General features: G+C 36.9%; 1 protein-coding gene across 1 annotated transcript in view; it reads right to left on the bottom strand.

Moving 5' to 3' along the window:
- The window catches only part of KIF11 (kinesin family member 11), a 50,231-nt gene extending 30,818 nt beyond the window's left edge, over positions 1-19,413 (bottom strand). The window contains exons 1-10 of the mRNA XM_019639001.1: positions 19,132-19,413; positions 15,759-15,891; positions 15,435-15,532; positions 15,269-15,347; positions 13,563-13,748; positions 13,281-13,405; positions 10,106-10,196; positions 8,417-8,659; positions 6,866-6,961; positions 2,445-2,533 (exon numbers count right to left, since the gene is read on the bottom strand). Coding sequence (XP_019494546.1) covers positions 2,445-2,533; positions 6,866-6,961; positions 8,417-8,659; positions 10,106-10,196; positions 13,281-13,405; positions 13,563-13,748; positions 15,269-15,347; positions 15,435-15,532; positions 15,759-15,891; positions 19,132-19,208 — 1,217 coding nt within the window. The 5' untranslated portion in view covers positions 19,209-19,413. The remainder of the gene's footprint in view (positions 1-2,444; positions 2,534-6,865; positions 6,962-8,416; positions 8,660-10,105; positions 10,197-13,280; positions 13,406-13,562; positions 13,749-15,268; positions 15,348-15,434; positions 15,533-15,758; positions 15,892-19,131) is intronic.
- Between the last annotated feature and the right edge of the window lie 2,467 nt (positions 19,414-21,880).

Here is a 21,880-nt window from a genome sequence, read left to right as displayed (position 1 = left end):
CTGTTCCCATCCCCCCAATTCCCCAGTAAAAGTCTTTTAAAAAAAAAAAAAAAAGAAGAGCTAGGGCCTTTTTGAGCTTCTTTTGTTCAGCCCGCTCCAAACTCTCTGGAGTGTACTTTCTCTTCTAATAATGGCTCTTGAGCAATTCTCTACTGCTCGGGCCCGCTTCTGCTTCTTTGAAATGTATGTTTTCTTCTAATAAACTGTCCTTTTGTGCAACTTTAAAAAAACTAAAAAAACAAAGCACAAGCTAGAACTGAGGTATAAAGAGGGGAGTTAATTCTAAGTCTTTTGATTAACTGTATTAGTTAGTTCTTTACTGGAAATGGGTCTTCTACGTAGAATGGGATATTTGAAATGCTTTTCTTATATAATGAATGTATAAGAGGTAATGAAATATTATTTCATGGATGATATAGTTTTGATGTAATTTTTAAAGACCTATTAAGTTTGGGGTAAATAAAATGTTATCCTGTTTTAAATGTTGGCTGCAGCTTTTGTGACCCTTCTCTAACTTTTTCAGAAAGGACTTTGATTCAGATTATGCCTCAAGTCTATTAAGATCAAACAGTGTCTCTTCAATCATGGGATTTACAAACTAAAAATAAAGTTATTTCTAAATCCAATATATATCAAAGAGATGAATAAGAGAAGAAAATTAGCAATTAGTCCACAATATCCAATGTTTGACTACAAACAGCAGAAAATACTATATTAGCAGATCAAAAGACAAAACCTTGTAGAATTTCACTGGTTGCCTACTAAGCACCCATTTCCAGCATCCAGATTTTCTGTGGAGAATGACTCTCACCGGACTGTGCAAAAGCCAAACTATATGAAGGTTCCTGACTCCATCCCCAGATCCAGGAACTAAAAGCCTTACTGACTGGTCAACACCATCAGGAAAATTCCACTCCTTTGTCAGTTATTGGTTCGTATATGAACACAACTCAGGCCTAAACCAATCAATAAGTGACATTCTCCTGGACTGTTTTGATGGTTAAAGGACAGGTAGCCTCTCATCTACAATGGACCTGAATAACAGCACGTAGTTGCTCTGCTGCTCACCATCACCCTTGATGAACAGCCAGCATTAGGAGAAAGGCACCATGCAGGACAGGAGTGGGAAGAGACAGAAACTGGGTCCTCGAGTTACTAGATTAAATAACCTAGAAGTTCATTCTACCCTGTGCTGTTTTAAGACAGTTTAAGTTGTGTTCTAACAACCAAGAGCATCCTAATATCAAACTTAAATTATGGAAAGTGTTTATTCAATAATGTATAAAAATATAAAAGTGGTACAAATAGGGACATCTGTAAACTGAACAATTGGGAAAAAAATATATATATAAAAAATGGAAAATACACTGTAGTGTATACAGTGAGGGACTATATCTGAAAACCAGAAAAATACACACACAAAAACCATTATCAAGTTTAAGAATTAAGTGCAAATTTACAAAAGATTTTTGTAAAAATGTTTTTGCCAAATGAGTCTGTGTTATGAAAGAATTAAACAAAACTGAAATCACATAGAAAGAATAAAAGGAGAATTATCGTTTAATAATCTGTGATACTCATAAAATATAAATTTTATGAACCAATCAGGAGGATACAGCACATTATGGCAATTGAAAATAACATGGAAAAAAATGAATTTATTGAATGATTTATATACTATCAAAATGATCATGTAATTTAATCTCTATAAAAAAGGAAAAGATTATATTAAAATATTTTTGGTTATTATCAATTAGCTCTAAATACCTTGTATCATTATTTTTTTTTAAATGCCAATGTAAAAGTCACCCTCCTTAAGATCTTCAAGGGTAAATACAATCAGGAATTTTCAAGTTATAATCCTTCTGCCCCTTATTGAATTTGTTATTGTTGTTGCTTCTCCATAAAGCTTCAGTAGAAGCTTTCCTTTGAACAAACTACTTCAGGACTTTAAAAAGTGAACAGGTTAGTGGTTGCCAGGGGTTAGGGATCATTGGAGAAGAAGGTGGTATAACTATAAAGAGGCAGTAAGAAGATCTTTGAGATGATAGGGTAGTTCTGTATCTTAATTGTAGAACTATACAAATCTACAAATGTGATAAAATGGCATAGAATTATACACACACATTGTACCAATGTCAATTTTCCAGTTTTGATACAGACTAAAATTATATAAAAGGTAACCAATGGGGGAAACTGGATGAAAACTACACGGGACCTCTTTGTACAATTTCATGTGAATTTATAATTGTTTAAAAAATAAAGTTATATAAAAAATTTTAAAACTGATAACTACTTGTTAATGTCAAAACAAAATAAGTATTTGCAGGAGGCACTAAGTATAAAGATTTAATTTACTGTCAGATAAGTAAATTTTACTTTAAATAGTCTGTTATTAGTAAATGCTTAGTCTTGGAAATTTATTTCCACAGCTGAGGGCTTACCTAAAATTTTCTTCAGAAATGTACACCCCATTTTTTTCACGGGCTGCAGCAAGATCTCGTTTCAGACGCTCTATCTCTTCTGTATATTCCTACACAAAAAGAATGTTGTGTTAGTTTGGCACTTAATTTTGGGGGGAGGATATGCAACAAATTAAACAAAGTTAGCCATTTTACATTTTTTAAAGCATTAAAAAGTATGATATAAAGTCATAATCATACTTTTCACTTAATATTAACCTGTTTAGAATAGTCTTTCAACAGCTTTCAAAGATCTTTTAAATGTACTCAGTATAAAAGTAGGGGCTTCTGAAGAAAAAACACAACCTCCAGTACCCATGGCGATCTCCAAGTATCATTTCACAATAAAAAGAAACAGGATTCCTTAGAGAAGTGTCTAACTCTAGGACTGAGGCAAGAAACATTAAAGATGAACCTGGGACATCTTGTCAAATAAAATAGGAAGAAAGCTAATGAAAAGGACACAGGAACCCATTTGAAGAGGTCACCGTCAACCAAAGGTGGGACAGCTTCAACATCAGTGAGGATAATAACTACAATGGGTTAACACAAATATTTTAAGTCCATGAGTTTATAATGACATTATGAAAGCTAGGAAACCAACTCATTATTCTCAAATCTGTCCAATTAAAGAAATGTTGCAAGCATTTTTCCTGCCTTTTCTTTTAAGAATTATACCCGTGGGATGCTGAGAGAAAGCTCCTCTTTATAGAAGTAGTTTAGCAATCAACTAAGAAAGAACAACTGAATAAGAAAATTACCATTTTACAACCCTTGAAGAACTAATGGATCAAGTCAATGAGTATCATCAATTTCTCACAAAAAGAGAGAGAACCAGACATGTGCTTCCTGGTGGAGAACATGCCACCATCTATGAAATAGTTTTGCAAAAAATACAAAAATAAGATAAAAACTGAATCTACGAAGCCTCCAGATCCAACTACCAATTTATAGAAAATACAAAGAATAGAATATGTCAAAAGATACTACAGGACAAATACAGATACTTCCACAAATTATAGGGGAAAAAAGATGGAAGGAGAATCGATGTAGACAAAAATGTAGCCAAAAATTGCAAAGGGTAAACCTTATTCGGATCCTAAATCAAACTAAAAAAAAATAGATATACACTGAAACAGTTGGAATTTTAAACGATGACTGAATATTTTAAAGAATTACTGTTCAATATTTTTAGATTTAATATCAATAGGGTTTAAAAATTCAAGTATCTAAATAAAATAAATGCTCATAAAAGAGCCTGATTTTTTAAAAAGTAATAAATATAAAATCAATGTAGTTTTTCTCAGGGTCTGACAATTTGGAGATCCTTTACGAAGAAAGAGGTTTCTCATATAAACTTCCTTTTAAACTGTCTACCTGATTCCAGGAGTTATCACACAGCTACAGTGGTAATTAGAACTTTGTGGTATTGGTGGAGGGACAAATGTATAAATCAATGGAACAGAACAGAGAGTTGAGAGATATGCTCAAACAAATATACCCAACTGATTTTGAAAAATCAGTTCACTGGAGGAAATAAAGCCTTTTCAACAAAGGATGCTAAAGCAATCCAGACCACCCTCACGAGTGAAAAAAATATAGCTTGACCTAAGTCTTACACTTTATACAAAAATCAATTTAAAATGGATCATGGACTTAAATGTGAAATGCAGAAATACAAAAGTTTCAAAAAAAAGGAAAAAAATCTTCAGGATCTCGAGCTAGGCACAGAGTTCTTAGACTGTGAAAAGCGCAATCCACAAAGAAAAGAAAAAAAAAAGGAAGGAAAATTGATAAAATAGACCACATTGAAATGAAAAGCATTTACTCTGCAAAACCCATACGAAGAGGATGAGAAGATCAGCTACAGACTAGGAGAAAACAACTGCAAACCACCTTTATAATACAGGACTAGTATCTAGAATATATTAAGAACTTTCAAACCACAATAAAAAACCCAAATAATCCAATTAGAAAATAGGCCTAAAGACATGAACAGACATTTCACCAGAGGATATACAACCAACAAATAAGCATATGAAAAGATGTTCAACATAATTAGCCATTAGAGAAATGTAAGTTAAAACCATACTGAGATATTTATCACCTATCACCCAGATGGTTAAAGTAAAAAAATAGTTACAACGCCAAATGCTGGTGAGGATGTGGAGAAACTAGATCACCCATACATTGCTGGTGGAAATGTAAAATGGTACAGCCGCTCTGGAAAATAGCTTGGCAGTTCCTTAAAAAAACTAAACATTCAATTACCACTCAACTAAAAAATTTCACTCTTTGGTAATTATCCCAGAGAAACGAAAATTTATGTTTATACAAATACCCATAAACAAATGTTCACATCAGTTTTATTTACAATTGTGAAAAATTTAAAACAGCCCATATGTCATTGAATAAATGAATGGTTACTCAAACTGTCTATACACTGTACACAGCATGGAATACTACTCAGTACTAAATAAAAGATCTATTGATATGCACTATTCAGGTGAACTTCCAGAGAATTATGCTGAGTGAAAAAGGGCAATCCAAAGTTTATATACTGTATGATTTCATTTATAACATTTTTGAAATGGCACATTTCTAGAGAACAGGTTAGTGGATACCAGAGATTAGGGAGGAGAGGTGGGGGTGTGAAGGAAGTGCTATAAAAGGGCAATATGAGGGATCATTGTGGTGATGAAACAGTTCAGTATCTTGACTGTGGCAGTGGGTCCTGAACTCACACATGTGACAAAATTGTACAGAACTAAATATTGGGTTGTCGGAAAAGTCAGGACACATTTTTGCAATGAAAAACATAGAAAAAATATGTCATGACTTTTCCGACAACCCAAAACATACGTGTAAACGAGAACAAAGAAAACTGGGGACGGGCGGCCGAGTGGCGGCGCGCTGGTTAAGAACTGGCTTGGGACGCCAGAGGGCCCCNNACAGCTAAGATGCTGAACAACAGCTCAACCTGGAGCTGGGCTGCCGTGAGTTGCCGGCGACGGCATAGGCTGCAGCCCCTGCTGCAGTGGGTTGCCATAAGCTACCGTGTGTAGCCGGCAGCCAGCGTGAGTGGCCAGCAGCTGCCATGAGCGGCTGTCTAGAGGCCAGCAACTGATCTGCCTCACAGGGAAGAGCGCAATGATGGTGCCAGTTTGGGCCATGAAGCCACATCCTCCACAACTAGACGAAGAACAAAAAAACCAACAGCAACTTGTCTGTTCCCCTTTCCCCGATTCCCCAATAAAAATCTTAAAAAAAAAAAGACTACTACCAAGAAAATGAAAAAACAAGCCAGATTGGCAGAAAATATTTACAAATTATCTCATAAAAGGCTTGTATATAAAAGATATGCACAACTCATTACAGCTTAGTAATAAGACGAAAACTCAATTAAAAACTGGGTAAAGGATTTTGATAGACGTTTCACAAAAAAAGATATACAAACACATAATAAGCATATCATTATTCATTCGGAAAATGCTAATTAAAACCACACGAGGTACCATTATACACTTATTAGAACAGCTAAAATTAAAAAGCCTATAACAACTGTTGGAGGATGTGGAAAAACAGCAAACCGTCAATGGGTAAAAATTATAAGTGGTACAGCCACTTTGGAAAACAGTTTCTTAAACAGTTAAACATAAACTTTTACACAACCCAGAAAATAAACCACTAGGTATCTACCCAGGAGAAATGAAAAACATAGCAACACAAAGACTTGTATGTGAATGTTCATAGTAGCATTACTGGAAATAATCCAAATGTCCATCAACTGGTGAATAAAAAAAAATGTGATATTAGCCACTATTTAGCAATCAAAAGAAATATTCTATTGATACATGCTACAACATACATAAAGCCCAAATGTTATGCCAAGGGAAAGAAGTCAGATGCAAAAGACTGAATATTGTATGATTCCATTTATAGGAAATGTCCAGAAAAAGCAAATCTATAGACAGAAAGCAGATTAGTGGTTGACTGATTGCAAAGGGATAAAGGAGCACTTCATAGAGCCACAGAAATTTTCTAAATGTGGTGATGTTGCATAACTCTATAAATGTATTAAAAATCATTGAATTGTAGGCTTACAATGTTATGTTAGGTGAATGTTATGGCAATTATACCCTACTATATAGTAATTATGCCCCTAAGCTGTAAATAAATTTGTAAACGTAAATATTTGCAAATTTTGCTAACTTGATAGAGCTGGTACTCAAAATATTCGCAATAGAAAAAATATTTTAACATATAAGATATTTAGTTTAAATCATTAGATGAAAAGCCTTATCACAGGCAATTAACAAATCTTTTCACAACTATTTATTTCAGTTCCTTATTGTCACATTTGTCAAACAAGATTTCATTACTGCACAAAAATTCACAATTACCTTAATAAGAGCTTTTTTTGTTAGTTTCTGGTTCACTTCAGGCTTATTCATTATGTTCTTTGCTCTATGAGCATATTCCAATGTACTCAGCGTTTCCTGTAATGAAAAGGCCAATTACTAAAGACATTATGAGAATAATGTAGTTCTGTTACCAAAAATGTACTACATAATAACCTATAAGTAGTAATTTATGGTTATAGCTAATTTAAATATCTACCCACTTTGTCTACTACACCCAATCTTTAAAAAGACTGTTCAAAAAAACATCCTCATCTTTTTTTCTTTTCTTCAACTTTCAGGGTCTTTAACTTGATAATAATTTGATCTAATAGTTTTTTACTTGACACTGGTCTCTAAAAACTCTATTAACCCATCAACTGATGAATAAACAAAATGTCCTATTATCCATACAATGAATATTACTCATCCACAAAAATGAAATATGGATACATGCTAAAACACGGATGAACATGGAAAACATTATGCTAAGTGAAAGAAGCCAGTCACAAGAGAACACTTATTGTATGATTCCATTTATATGAAATGTCCAGAATAGGCAAATCTATAGATTAAAAAAAGGAGGTTAGTAATGACCAAGGGCTGGAAGTGGGAGCAGATGGGGAATGGTTGCTGGTGTTTCTTTATGGGGTGATGAAAATAATCTAAACTTAGAATTTGGTGATGGCTGCACAAATCTGTGAAATTAATAAAATCATTGAACTATACATCTTTATTGGATGAATTTTATAGTATGTGAATTATATTTCAAATTAAAAAGGACAGGGGAGGGCTGGCCGAGTGGCTCAGTTGGTTAAGAGCTCACTCAAGAGTGCAAGCTCTGAGCAACAGCAGTTCGAGCCCTGCCCAAGCTGAGCTGCCAACAGGCTGTTGGCAGGATGGCTCAGCTAAAAAAAAACAAACAAAAAAAACAAACATTAAAAAGGACAGGGGAGTTAGAGACCTTATAAAGCTTTTCTAACTCCATTTAAAGTAGATGATTTCCATAAAAGTACATTTTGCCATCTTTGTTGCTTCTCTTGGTTTTCCCACTTGTTCCCACATACCCAGCCCCATCTTCACTGCTCTCTAAGCAGCCTCTATAATACTACCATTCACTTAACCCATTTCTAATTAAATCTCCATACCCCATGTAATCATTCACTAAAAGTCAGCAAGCTACTGGCTTTTTAAGATTAAAAACTCTGCCAGAGAGGAGACGCATTTTCTTTAAGTGGTGTCCTCCTGTATGTGTCCATATGCAATGTCCAGGTTCTTTTTACTATGGCATAAAATTAATGAAGCCAATTAATGAACTTCTAAAATAATGTGATAGCTAAATAAGAATTACAGCTACTAAGGGCCAGCCGAGTGGCTCAGTTGGTTAAGAGCTCGCTTAAGAGTGTAAGCTCTGAGCAACAGGGTCGCCAGTTCAATTCGTGGCCCGAGCTGAGCTGCCACTGAGTTGCCAACAGGTGGCAGGATGACTCAGCTTTAAAAAAAAAAAAAAAAAAGAATTACAGCTACTACACTTGCAGATACCTAAGGGCTTACCTCAAGATTGAGAGACGCAGGAGAAATTGTTGCAATTATAGATGTTCTTGTACGTCCCCCAAGAGAATCCTGGAGGATTCTGGTGAGTTTAGATTCTCGGTAAGGAACATGAGGTGTTCTTTCCACAAGAGCAGTAATAACCCTACCCAAAGTCAACAGGGATTGATTGATATTCCCAGCTTCCCGAGCTCTCTTGTCAACTGCTCCAGAACGGCCAATATTTTCACTTCCTGCAAGATCAACCTTGAATTTTAAAAATAAAAAATGTTATATAAATGATGTGCTACAGCATCATACACTTGAAGCCTATGTAACTTTACTAACAATTGTCACCCCAATAAACTTTAGTTGAAAAAAAAGTTCTCGAAGACATTCATTCTCATAAATAATGTTAGTTCCATAGCCAGCAATGTTATTTTTCTAATTAACAACCCACTACAAAGCTAATAACCCAGTCACTACAGAAATATTGTCTAGAAGAACACAAAATTTCAGGCTGCTCTGAGGCAGTCAAGAATGAGACAGTAGAAATAGAACTCCATATGATCCAGCAATCCCACTTCCAGATATATATCCAAAGGAAATGAAATTATTTTCTCAAAGTGATAGCTGCACTCCCATATCCACTGCATTATTAAAAATAGCCAATATGTGGAAACAAACTAAGTGTCCACCAATGGATGAATAGATAAAAGATGTGGTATACATACACAACTGAATATTATTCAGCCATGAGAATGAAGGAAATTCTGCTGTTTACTACAACAGGGATGAACCTAGAGGACATTATGCTAAGCCATGGAAAGACAAAAATACAAACACTAGGGTTAGCCGAGTGGTGCAATGGTTAAGAACTGGCTTGGGACGCCAGAGGGCCCCGGTTCGGATCCCACATATGAGGGCCAGTGACATTGCCTTCCACAGCTAAGATGCTGAACAGCTCAACCTGGAGCTGGGCTGCCGGGAGTCGCCGGCGACGGCGTAGGCTGCAGCCCCTGTGGCAGTGGATTGCCATAGCCAGCAGCCAGCGTGAGCGGCCAGTAGCCGGCGACTGATCTGCCTCGCCCGGGAAGAGCGCAATGATGGTGCCAACTTGGGCCAGTGAAGCAACATTCTCCACAACTAGACTGGAGAACAAAAGGACAGCAACTTGTCTGTTCCCCTTCCCCCAATTCCCCAGCACTGTTCCCATCCCCCAATTCCCCAATAAAAATCTTAAAAAAAAAAAAAATACAAACACTATATGATTTCACTTACATGTGGAATTAGGAGGAAAAAAAGAAAGTCAAAATCATAGAAACAGAGAGAAGAATGATAGTTACCATGATGAAGGGGATTGGAGAGATAGGGAGATGATGGTTAAAGGGTACAAGCCTTCACTGATAACATGAGTGAGTTCTGCGGCTCTGATGTTAGCTATGGTGGCTATAGTTAACAATAGTACACTGAAATTTGCTAAGAGAGTAGATCTTAAGTGTTCTCACAAATACACACAAAAAGTAACTATGGAAGGTGATGGATGTATTAATTAATCTGATTGTGGTAATCATTTCACAAAGTATGCATATATCAAATCATCATGTTGTACACTTTAAATACGTATATAATTTTAATTGTCAATTATACTGCAATAAAGCTGGAGAAAAAATCCAAAAAGCATGAAACAGTGGTATTAAGGTAGATGCTTACCAAGTTCAGCTTTCCAATTTTAACAAGCTCCTCTCCATCAATTGTAGTTTCTTTCATATGTATTGTAACAGAGAAAACTGAGTGGGAACGGCTAGAAAACAAGATCAAGTTGCCCAGTCATTATAATGCATAACATTATTTGCTTTCCATAAAATGTTGAAAATAGCCAAGAAAGATCTAAACCCCCAAGGGTGAAAAAAAAGAGTATCAGACAGGAGATATCAATAAGATTTTGGAAGACAGAGTATGGATAATACAAGGATTAGGTTTTTGTTTTCTTGTATCTGCTGCTTGCAGAGGAGAACCCAATAAGAAGCTACCTGAAAACACCCTAAAAGACAGGAACTAGAATCCTCAGGCACCTCTGAAAGCTGGATATGGGGTAGGGTTGGAAGAGTTGCCTGGTTTGTCAGACGGGAAGGTTTCAATCAATCTTCCTATTCATAAGAATCATTTGAAATATGTCATTATCATAAATTGAAAGAGCACCAGGCAACCCATCGGATTACTTCCCCACAGTGTCAACAGTTGTAAAAGAACATTACTCTGCTTTGAGAATGTCATCAGAAACAGGTAACTTCTTTCCCTGAATAGCACAAATAGTAAATAGCAATGATTATCGAAACACTACAAGATAATTACTGCTAGATTATAAAGTGTTCCAAAATGTATCTTATGCTATATATTGACATTTGGCTTTTATCTGATGGATAAAAAAATTACAGTCATGCGCAGCTTAACGACAGGGATGTTATGAGGAATGCGTTGTTAGGCAAGTCATTGTTGTGCGAACATCAGCATGTACTTACACAAACCAAGATGGTATAGTCTACTATTGCAACCATATGTGCTATACTTTTAAACAAATGAAAGCACAGTAGGTTTGTTTATACCAGCATCACCACAAATACTTACGTAATGTGTTAACTCAATGTTGTTGACAGCTATGACATCACCACGCGACAGTAATTTTTCAGCTCCATTACAATCTTATGGGACCACTGTCGTATATGCGGTCTTTCAAGGACCAAATGTTGTTATGCGGCTCATGACTGTATAGACAACCAAAGACATCTTTCCTTTCTGTATCAGTAACATTTGCTGAACATCAATGTTTGTTAATGCCATTGATGGTAGAGAATATGGTCATTTTTAATTTTTTTATTTGTATTTTTTTCATGTTACTTGGAAAATATTACAGTATCATTTTTACAAAAAGTATTTAAATTACTTAAAATTACAGAAAAAGGGAGTCACAAGGAAAAATATAAACAAACTACAAATCTGAATCATATTATTTCATGTTTTACTATCATTATTTACCTATTCCTAACCTAAGATGATGCAATTAAGCATAGATGTCAACTTTGGTTTTGAAAAAAAATGAATGTTTTCCTTCTCTTTATCACCTATACTCATAAAAAGAGATCTTTACTCGAGTCTATATGCAAAAAAACCCCAACAAAAACAAAAATCAAATTTACTAAATAGGAATTGTATATTTCAGAGACAAGTTTTTAGAGAAAAGAAATTTTACCTAGTCTTAAATTCATTCCTCCAAATTCTGTATAAAATTAAGTTATAAACCAATCACAGAATAAAATTTCAACCCTATGATTCGTTTATAACTTAAGGTTTAAAAATGGAGAGCTACTGAGCCGCCGCCGGGAAGGTGAGAGCACATGCTCTCAGCAGCAAGGCTGCCAGTTAGACTCCCGCATGGGATGGTGGGCTATGCCCACCCACAACTAAGATTGAACACAGCACCTTGAGCTGAGTGGCCGTGAGCTGCTGATGAAAGGCCGGATGGCAACTGGATGGCTGAGTTAGGTGCGCCCTCCACAACTAAGATTGAAGGACATCAACTTGGCTGTTCCCCTTCCCCAATTCCCCAACACTGTTCCCGTTCCCCAATTTCCCAATAAAATCTTTAAAAAAAAATAAAGTAAAAGAAATAAAACTGTAAAGCTATTATAGAAAAATTTAATTAGAATTACAAAATCACCCACAATTCCATGATCTTAATTATTTTCATATTATTTATATCTTTCTTTAAATGCATACACATTTTTATAGTTGCAATTATAACTGTTATAGAGTATTGTACAAATTTTCAATATAAGGGAGCAAAGAAATAAGGATCTAGTCCTAATAATCATTTTGTAGCGCAAGGAAACTGATATTCAGGTAAGTTCACTTAATTACCCCAAATCACATATTTAATTAAACTGCAGAACTGGAACTAAACACAAATATCTAACTCCCAGCCCACAGCTCTTTCAACTATACTCTGATGTTTCCTTCAAAGACCAACAGGAAAAACGTCACTTTTGACCTGGTAAACTGCCATTTGTAGAATTTGGGATTCATCATATGGGGGTGCTTCAAATATGCTCCTTTCTCCCCTTAAAAGTCAGTGTTAGTGACCATCTGTCTTCCTACATTAAAATGAAGCCATTTGGAAAAAAAAAATCACATTATACAACCTAAATATATATAATTTTTGTTAACCATACCTAAATACAGCTGGAAAAAAATTAAAATGAAGCCATTTGACTTTCTTCTAATCTTTACTCAAATCAGCGTTTTTCGAACTATTCGTTTTAAGTACAAAAGGGAGCTTCATAAAAGTGCTCAGAGAAAACCTTCTTAAGGCTGAGGAAGAACACCTATGAGAGTCCCATCCCTAAATCAACTATAGCAGTCACATTTTAACCAGGTCTCCCATGTATGATTTCACTTGGGAAAAATCTTCAGCTTAAAAAGTTTAATACTTCTGCTTTCATTCAACTTAATCTTAGCTCTCCTTTCAACATTCTTCCAATATTGGTGCTTCTCTATAAATCTCAAACCAATTACTAAAGCATGCAATCCAGCATCAAATCTAGATATGTGATTCACCCACCCCAATTTGACTTCCCCCAAGTTTCTAATTCTTCTTTAAATGAAAATAGGAGGGGTGGCCTGTTAGCTCAGTTGGTTAGAGTGCAGTGCTCACAACACCAAGGTTGTCAGTTTGATCCCCATATGAGCTGTTAAGCTGCACCCTCCACAAGTGGAGGAAACAACTACTCTACTTGGAGTTGATGGGTCCTGGAAAAACACACTGTTCCCCAATTATTAAAAAAAAAAAAAAAGAGAGAGGTAGAAGAGACAGTGGGTTGTTTTTTTTTACCTAGAATATGCATTCATTAAAGTTGCTGCAGTTGTCCTCTTTGCTGCTCCCTTCTCCAAAATCTGGTAAACTTCATCCTTGTTGTGTACAGTAATTTCTTCTAAACCTTTGATTATCACTCCCCTCTGACCAAATATAAAAAGCATCCATTAGATTGGTTAATACACACACAGACACACACACACACACACACACACACACACACACACACATACTCCTTAAAGCACTCACAGCATCACAAATTAAAATTTACAGACATTTCATTCTCAAAGACTCAGTTACCTTGTTGCGGGGATCATCAAACATTTGTAGTCTCTCAGAAACATCAGAAGATGGATTAAGGAGATCAAAAAGTTCTTCATTATAGATTTCCAACAGAGACACTTTCACCGAAAATTCAGTACCATTATCAGTAAGTTTCTCAAAAATTTGATGAAGAGTACGTGGAATTATACCAGCCAAAGGATCCTGAAATCGTATTAATGAGAAATAAAATAAAGGAAGAATGGCATTTATTGTGTCGGTTAAAACACATAAAACAAGGGCCTCCTTTATAGTATATTTAAACATGTCAAAACAAGTTTAAAAAAAAAAAAACCTAACCTAATGTTAGAGAAGCCAAGTCATTTACAACAGTCTAAAAAACAGTAATTATTCTTCTTCATACCTTCCACTAATCTGTCATGCCTGTCAGGCTCTTCATGCCTGAACATTACATAAACCAACTGAACCAGACTACTTATAAAGCCAAGTTCAATAATTCCTTCCACTTTTTCTCATGAATACATACCACCATTTTAATCAGAAAAGTGACCTATCTAACAATATATTGTTTATAATATATTGTTTCTCAAATATGTAGGTATCCTTAATAAAACTGTTATAAATCTCTAAAATTTAAAACTGTTTTAGGGCTGGCTGAGTGGCTCAGCTAGTTAAGAGCTCGTTTGGGAGCGCCAGCTCTGAGCAGCAAGGCTACGGTTCGAATCCCTTATTGAGGGCCAGTGACACTGCCCTCTACAGCTAAGATGATGAACAACAGTTTGACCTGGAGCTGGGCTGCTGTGAGTCGCTGGCGAGGGCATAGGGTGCAGTGGGGCTGCAGTGGGCTGCTGTGAGCTACGTGAGTGGCTGGCAGCCAGTGTGAGCTGCAGGGAGCCGTTGTGAGTGGCCAACCAATGACCAGCGACCTATCTGCCTCATCCGGGAAGAGCACAATGATCATACCAACATGGGCCAATGAAGCAAAGTCCTCCACAGCTAGACTGAAGAACAAAAACAGCAATTTGTCTACCTGTCTGTTCCCCTTCCCCGATTCCCCAATAAAATCTTTCAAAAAACAAAACAAACAAAAAAACTGTTTTAAAAGCTTATTCTGTATCTCCTATGGTTACAATTCCATAACTTTATTATATTTGCGTAAAGTTAATGCCTCAACTATGTAACCACTAGGAAAAAAGGATTTACCTAAATTTTAATAATTTGGAATACTGACTGAGTCATTAAAACTCATTTAAACACATTTGATGGAAATCTTTGTGAAATGTACTATGTGCTTTCTACATTCTTCAACAATATAGTGCTCTTAATTTCTTGAACTCTCAAGGTAATCATTAATAAAATACCATACTGCCCCTTGCTATGCTAACTTTATGAGATTCATTCCCTCACTACAAAGCCTTCTCCTTCAAGCCCTAATCACTTTCCACTTTTCCACAATATTCTGCTCCAACGATTCTGTCCCAAACAGACCCCTCTATTATCACTTAACTGTGCCATATGTATTGGTCCTCTCCCAATGAGAGTGTATGTTTCTTAAACAGGAGTCATACCATGTACTTTAATTATATTATACTACTAGTTAATGCTAAATTCATGTTTGGCATGGGTACTCTTCTCTATTAGAAGACGGAGTCCTTCAACCAAGTTTTATTAAGGACAGTTATATTTCAGCCACTTTAGAGACAAGTCTTATAAACAACAAATACCTCCTCCCAAGTATACTCTTCGTTAGGTGACCTTTCACCTTCCATTGTAAAGGTTTTTCCGGTCCCAGTTTGGCCATATCTGTCAAGATTAATAAAAATGTTAAATGAAAAACAAATATACACATCTAAACTTTTTCATCAATTTGAAAAACAGTGTTTCACTCACGCAAAAATAGTGCAATTATAGCCCATAATAACTTCATCCAGAATTGGACAAACAACACTTCGGTAAACGTCAATTTGTTTAGTAGATGCTCCAAAAACCTATCAAAAAAAGAATCATAGCATTTTTTTCAAGAAAAGCAATTTAAAAATTACCCACTTTAATTATTTTTTTAAATAAATTAACTCATTCAGCTCACTAGAAACCATTTGACAACTCAAAGAATCAACTGAAATTTATAATTGTACACTAGAACCTAGAGGAAATATGTATACTAGGATAAATTTACATTAGTGAATAATAAAGTAGCATCATTTTAAGAAGTACCATGTCAAAAGTGTATGTTTTCCTTGAGCTCTTGTCGGCCAATCCTCCAGTTCGTACACTAACTTCTTTCCGTATATGATCACATTCTACTACAGAATGGGCGCTAGCTTTCCGCTCTGCCAAATTAAATGGTCTATAAAAATAAATACAAAAAGTTATTCAAGAACTCTTAGTTATCAGGTTACTGATGACGTTTTCATTAACACCTTAGACAAGAACAATGTGACATTTTGACTACACTAGTGGTGATGAGGACTAAATGATAAAAGTAGACAGAATTTTATGGGTTTCGATTCCCAGAAATAAAATTAGTTTTTAAAAATTTTCAAAGATATGTAAAACATTACAATTCTGACAGTTTCTTGGATAGATGCTAACAGAATTAACTTGGAAAAACCACCAAACTTATTTTTCAGAATTCTATTTCTGCTATTCTTAGAATCTGGTCAAGTTACAATGTATAATAGTAAAAAGAACATGCCAATGGGGCCAGCCGAGAGGTGTGTTGGTTAAGAGTTGGCTTGGGATGCCCGCTCTGAGCAGCAGGGCCCTGGTTCGGTTCCCACATGAGGGCCAGTGACGCTGTGCCTTCTACAGCTAAGATGGTGAACGACAGCTCCAACCTGGAGCTGGACTGCCGTGAGTCACTGGTGCCGGCGTAGGCTTCAGCCCCTGCTGCAGTGGGCTGCCATAAGCTACCGTGAGTGGCCGGCAGCTGGTGAGAGCTGTCACGAGCCACCATCCAATGACCGGTGAGCAGAGCTACTGTCTCAGCCAAGAAGAGCGCAATAATACCAGCATGGGCCAGTGAAGCAACGACGTCCTCCACAACTAGGCTGAAGAACAAAAAGACAGCAACTTGTCTGTTCCCCTTCCCCAATTCCCCAACGCTGTTCCCCTCCTCCAATTCCCCAATAAAATCTTAAAAAAAAAAAGTTTAATAAATAAATAAAGTAAAATTTCTCTCTATATACCATCAGTTCCTCAACTCCAGAAGTTATACCTTTATCTTGAGCTGTGTCTAGGTAGAATAAAAATTTCTCTTCATAACGTTACTGTACAAGTAAAGAACATCGTAAAGATTGTATTCAATGTAATCAAGTAATGAAGTCATCTGTCCTCTCTTGAAATCTTGTTGACCTCTTAGGCTACAATAAACTGTGCCAATTAAAAATTTTAAACTGAAAAAAAAAATAGAAAAGAATATGTGACAGAGACCACACATGGCCCGAAAAGCCTATATTTATTGTCTGGGCCCTTTACAGAAAAGATTTGACCACTCCAGGGCCTCTTATGTTGTTTATTTACTAAAGCTAGAGGACATATTTGCACTAGGAAGGCTATTTAAAAAAAAAAAAAGAAAAAAAGGCTAATCTAAAAAGAGATACATCTCTTTATACTAAAATCATTGCAAATATTAGACACAACCTAAGCACTTTTCAATAAAAGAATTATCTTCTAAGGTAAGCTTGAAATGTGTGGGGATAATAAACATGACATTCAGGATAATATTTAATTCTTGAGGTAGAAGAATGAGGTTGGAGGTTGGGAAGGGATACACAACTAAGACTCCAGCTGTAATGACTGTTTTGTTTCTAATCTGGGTGATGGATATACAGATGTTTATTACATTGTTCTTTATAATTTTTTATAGCCCTGACATAATTTGTAACTAACAATAAAAAAGAAATTAAAAGAAAGTAAAACCACACGGAAATGTAATATTGCCTGGCTTTATTAGATCAAAATAATCTAAAAATCTGCAGGCTGTTGCAGATTTGTTTCAGGCTGTTGTTTTTTAAACCTTCAAAACAAGCAACGATTAACAGAAGCCCTAGAATGCAACTAGTAATTGGCTAGACTGAAGATTACCACCAAATTTTCTCCCTGGCACCTAGTTTAAGCTAGTATTATCTTTGATACCTACAATTCAAGTCACCAAAGCTGAGTAAACAATAACTTCAGAAAGTTCGCTAATACCTTTTTAAAATAACCTTTTAATTTTGGAATGCTTTTGGATTTACAGAAAATTTGCTGATAGCTGGTACAGTTTTTAAAACAAAAGCAACAAAGAGAGACACACAAAACACACATTCACCAGTAAACTGTGGAGGGCCTCTAAAAAGCGGAATAAATCAATCTCGAAGCAATAGTTTGTACAACAGGTATGTTCTTCCTCTATTAGCACATTTAAACACTGGGAAGTTATTTGGAAATCAATCAGGGAAAAGTTGAACAACTCCACCCATCCGACCCAAAAAAGCTTTGGTCTAGGGAAGACCAAGTTTCGGCAAAACCAGATTGTCTCTTTGATCTTTTAAAAACATAAACTCACTTTATAACTTAATTTTTAAAATTTAAATAGTGATGCTTACTTATTTAGCAGAGATTAAGGGAATATAACATCTAGAATAAACAGGTAACGGATTACTTTAGAGTGATGAGGGGGATGGTAATCCCAATGTAAGTGCTAAAACATCTGCAAAGTAGGTATGCAGTCTTATTTCCAAACCGACAAAACTGCAAGGAGTGGCATATAAAAAGAACACCTAAATTTTTGTTGACATTGCTTTTAAAAAAGAATGCACTTTTCACTAAAGGACAGCCATCAAATTCTACTTCTGAATATAGCAGTTTAAACTAGAACCTCCAACACAAATATATGAGGGAGACCAAAGTTTTGCCTGTCCAAAACATGCCTTTTGGGGTACTGTTTTCAGGCTGGTTATGAAGAAACAAAAGACTCAGAAAAACCCTTTTACTCTCCCCCTCACTGCCTAAAGGAACTCAAGATACAAACACCTGCTTAAAGGAAGGGAACATCACCTTAGCATCATAATATAAGCTAAATGTGGCGAACAGAAATCTAGCAAAGTTTATTTGTTGAACTTCCTTCTGTGTACCATTGTTTCTGGGTGGCCCAACAATAACTAGCTTCCTCCTTTACCTGTAAATTGCCTATTTTCCCTTTGAAATCCCAGACCTCCGGCCCCCTTTTCCTTTGTCCAAAATGACATATAAACCTTAACTGCCTGATGTGTCTTGGGGTCTCATATTCTAATGGCATCCTTGCAAGTACATCCGTAATAAATTTTGGACATTCTCTCCTGCTAACCTGTCTCGTGTTAATTTGATTATTAGCTCAGCTAGAAGTTACAAGGTGGGAGGAAAATTATTTTTTGCGCCCCACCAATATTTTTTTCTTCTGAAAAGGAATTTACTCCACTGTGTGTCATTTAATCCAACAGAAGGCGGAAAACTAGGAAACAAGGTGTGGTCCACTAAGAAACTGGAAACAAAAATCCCTCTCCTGCCACCACGCAAGAGGAAGCCCAGCAGCAAAGCACTCCGAATCCCACCAGGCAGGCCCTACCTGCATCTCACCACCACCTGGATGTTCTTCCCCTTCTCCTCTTTCTTCTTCACGGAGGAATTCGGCTGGGACGCCATGACGGTACCCTTCGAAAAATCAAGGCTGGGCGCTGGCCAGGGCTGGGATGCCCACCTTTCTTGCAGAGTGCTGGCTTGGCCCGAGGACCGGACGCAAGCAGCTCAGCGTCCCTGGTCTCCACTAGGGACTCTGGCCGTGGTGTCTGTCCCACACCAGCCGGAGCCGGCGAGTCACCAATCTCGTCTCAGCCAAAAGCCTAGGAGCTCGAGCAACGACTCGGCGCCTCAATTTGAAAAAGGAGCCCGGCCTCCGGGCCAATTGCAGCGCGGACGCGCAAAGCACCATGGGATGCAGTTTCCTCACCAGAGCCCAGCCCTAAGGGAAAGCGACAATCTGGTACGCGGATAGCCGCCTGGAACTTGTAATCCGAGGGGAGACACGCAGGAGTAAATAGTGTGGCACTTCAACGTAGCGGTGCTCAAATTGCATAACATCTCTAAACCAAAATGTCCTCATCTGCAAAAGGGAAATAATAGCAAATTTTCCAGAGGGCTGTGTGAGAATTAATGAGCTAGCGAGGGTGAATAGATGAGAACATGTAGTAAACGCTCAGGAAGGCTGGTCATGATTATAATTATTAGAGAATTGTATGAGAGTGCTATAGAAGCACAGAGAAGAGAGGCCAAAGCGAGCCCCTTTCTTGGCGGCAGCATCCAGTATAGTCTTTAAGAATAATTAGGAAGTGTTACGAGATAAGGCTACAACGGGTACCAACTCGTGATGAAAGGGACACTGAATGTCATTTTTTGGACTCTAAATTTATCCTTTAACTGATGAGAACTCATCACTGCTAAATGATTCCAAGCTTGAAAGGAAGATCAGATTTGCGCTTTCGAACAACGGTTCTGCAGTAACTGAAGCCGATTCAAGGCGCCCTTCCCTCCAGGTACGTGGCTAAGGCTCCAGCGGGCGTTTAACGGAGGTTGCGCAAACTCCCGCGGAGGTTAGCCTACAAATCCCAGCAGGCAGCACTCGCTGGGTCCCGCCTGCGCATAATGACCTTCGGCTTTCCGTAGTCGTTCTATAGGCGCCTTGGCAGTGCTTGGGGATGATTCGACCACTTTAGGTGTGGATTCCGGAAATACTGAATCATGGGCCGTTGCCATTGTCACTTCCGGGAGCTGTGCTTCTGAGCAGTACTTACTTAGTCCACAGGAACCTAGATGTCATTTTAGTTTCTTAAGAAACGGCCAGAAGGAATGGAAAGCTCGCAGGCCCCTGTAGTATTTCTCCACTTAACTCCTACATTCCCCCAAGGAAACATCTATATCTAAAGCCTAGATCGCTAGTCAATGGAGACTCTGCAGAAGCAGATGTCTACTGATAGTTCCTTAGAAGGCTACCTTTTAACCTATAATACCTTTTTCTTGTACTTAAAATGAAATCCAAACTCCATACCTGGCCTGTAAGGCCCTCATAATCAGGCCTTTGCATCCACTACTGCCATTAGCCCACATAGCTCACTACCATTCTCCAGAGCTCACTACCTGAAGCCAGGCCTTTGTATTTGCAGTACCCTCTGCCTAGAACTCAACAGTTTGGCTCTTTGCATGGCTTACTCACGCATTCTCATCCTTCAGATCTCAGTTAATCTTTCTCTTTCAAAAGGTCTTTCCTGACCACCCTATATCTAAAGCGTATTTCTACCATTATTTTATGACTCAAGACCTTGTTTATTTCCTTCACAAAATTACCACAAACTGTAATTACATTGTGAGTGTATTGTCTACCTTGCTAGAATGTAAGTCTCGCCAGGGACCTGACTGTCTTGGTCAGTGCTGTTTTCCCAGTGTCTTGAACAGAGCCTTACTCAAAGTAGTCATTAAATAAATATATGAGTACCTGAAGGAAGTTATTTAACTTCTCTCAACATTGATTTCCTTATCTGTATAATGGAGATAACAATGATTACCATTATTGTAAGGATTAAAATAATAGCATGTATAAAGTACCTGGCACATAGTAGGCCAAAAATGTTATTTTCTTCTCCTTTTCTTTCTCATCAGTAAATATCTACACACTATTTACATTAACAGTCATTAGGGTTTATGCAAGAAATTCAAGAGTCTCCATTTGATAATAGTTTTATAGCTACCACTTATCTAGAGCTACTATTAGGTGTCAGACTCTATGAAAGGCTTTGTGTATATCGTCTCATTTAATCTTAAGAACAACTCTCTGAAGTAGCAACTATTATTTCCCACTATTTTATCAGTAAACAGGCCAAGTAAGTGTATTATCCGCAGTCATATGGCTAATAAATGACAAGGGAGGAACTCAGAATTCTTTCTGATTTCAAATCCCAGGTTCTTAATTGCTATCTCCCTCATTTAATTTTTTCATGTGCTCAGTGCACCTGTACCCACTTTCATCTTACCCTTATTAAGTGCTTAATACGGGATAGGCAGTAAAGACATAAGGCTGAATTATAGTTCCTGCCCTCAAGATTAAATCTAATGGAGACAGCCAGGGTCTTTTGAACATTTTTAAAAGTTTTGTTACGCTAGGCAGGTGACTGTCTCTGATATGTTATTTTACACTTCCCCTATAGAGCTCAAAGCTACTCAAGCTAATTGACACTTCTTTCTTGAAAGTCTGCCTATGATTAGAAATTATTTTTAATACTCTACCTGTATTCTATCAATGTACATCATTGACCATGTATGTGTTT

The sequence above is a fragment of the Hipposideros armiger genome, unplaced genomic scaffold (assembly GCF_001890085.2).
Source record: "Hipposideros armiger isolate ML-2016 unplaced genomic scaffold, ASM189008v1 scaffold_42, whole genome shotgun sequence".
NCBI classification, from domain to species: Eukaryota; Metazoa; Chordata; class Mammalia; order Chiroptera; family Hipposideridae; genus Hipposideros; species Hipposideros armiger.
The sequence above is the reverse complement of the archived record's forward strand: the minus strand, read 5'-3'. Positions and strand labels throughout refer to the sequence as shown.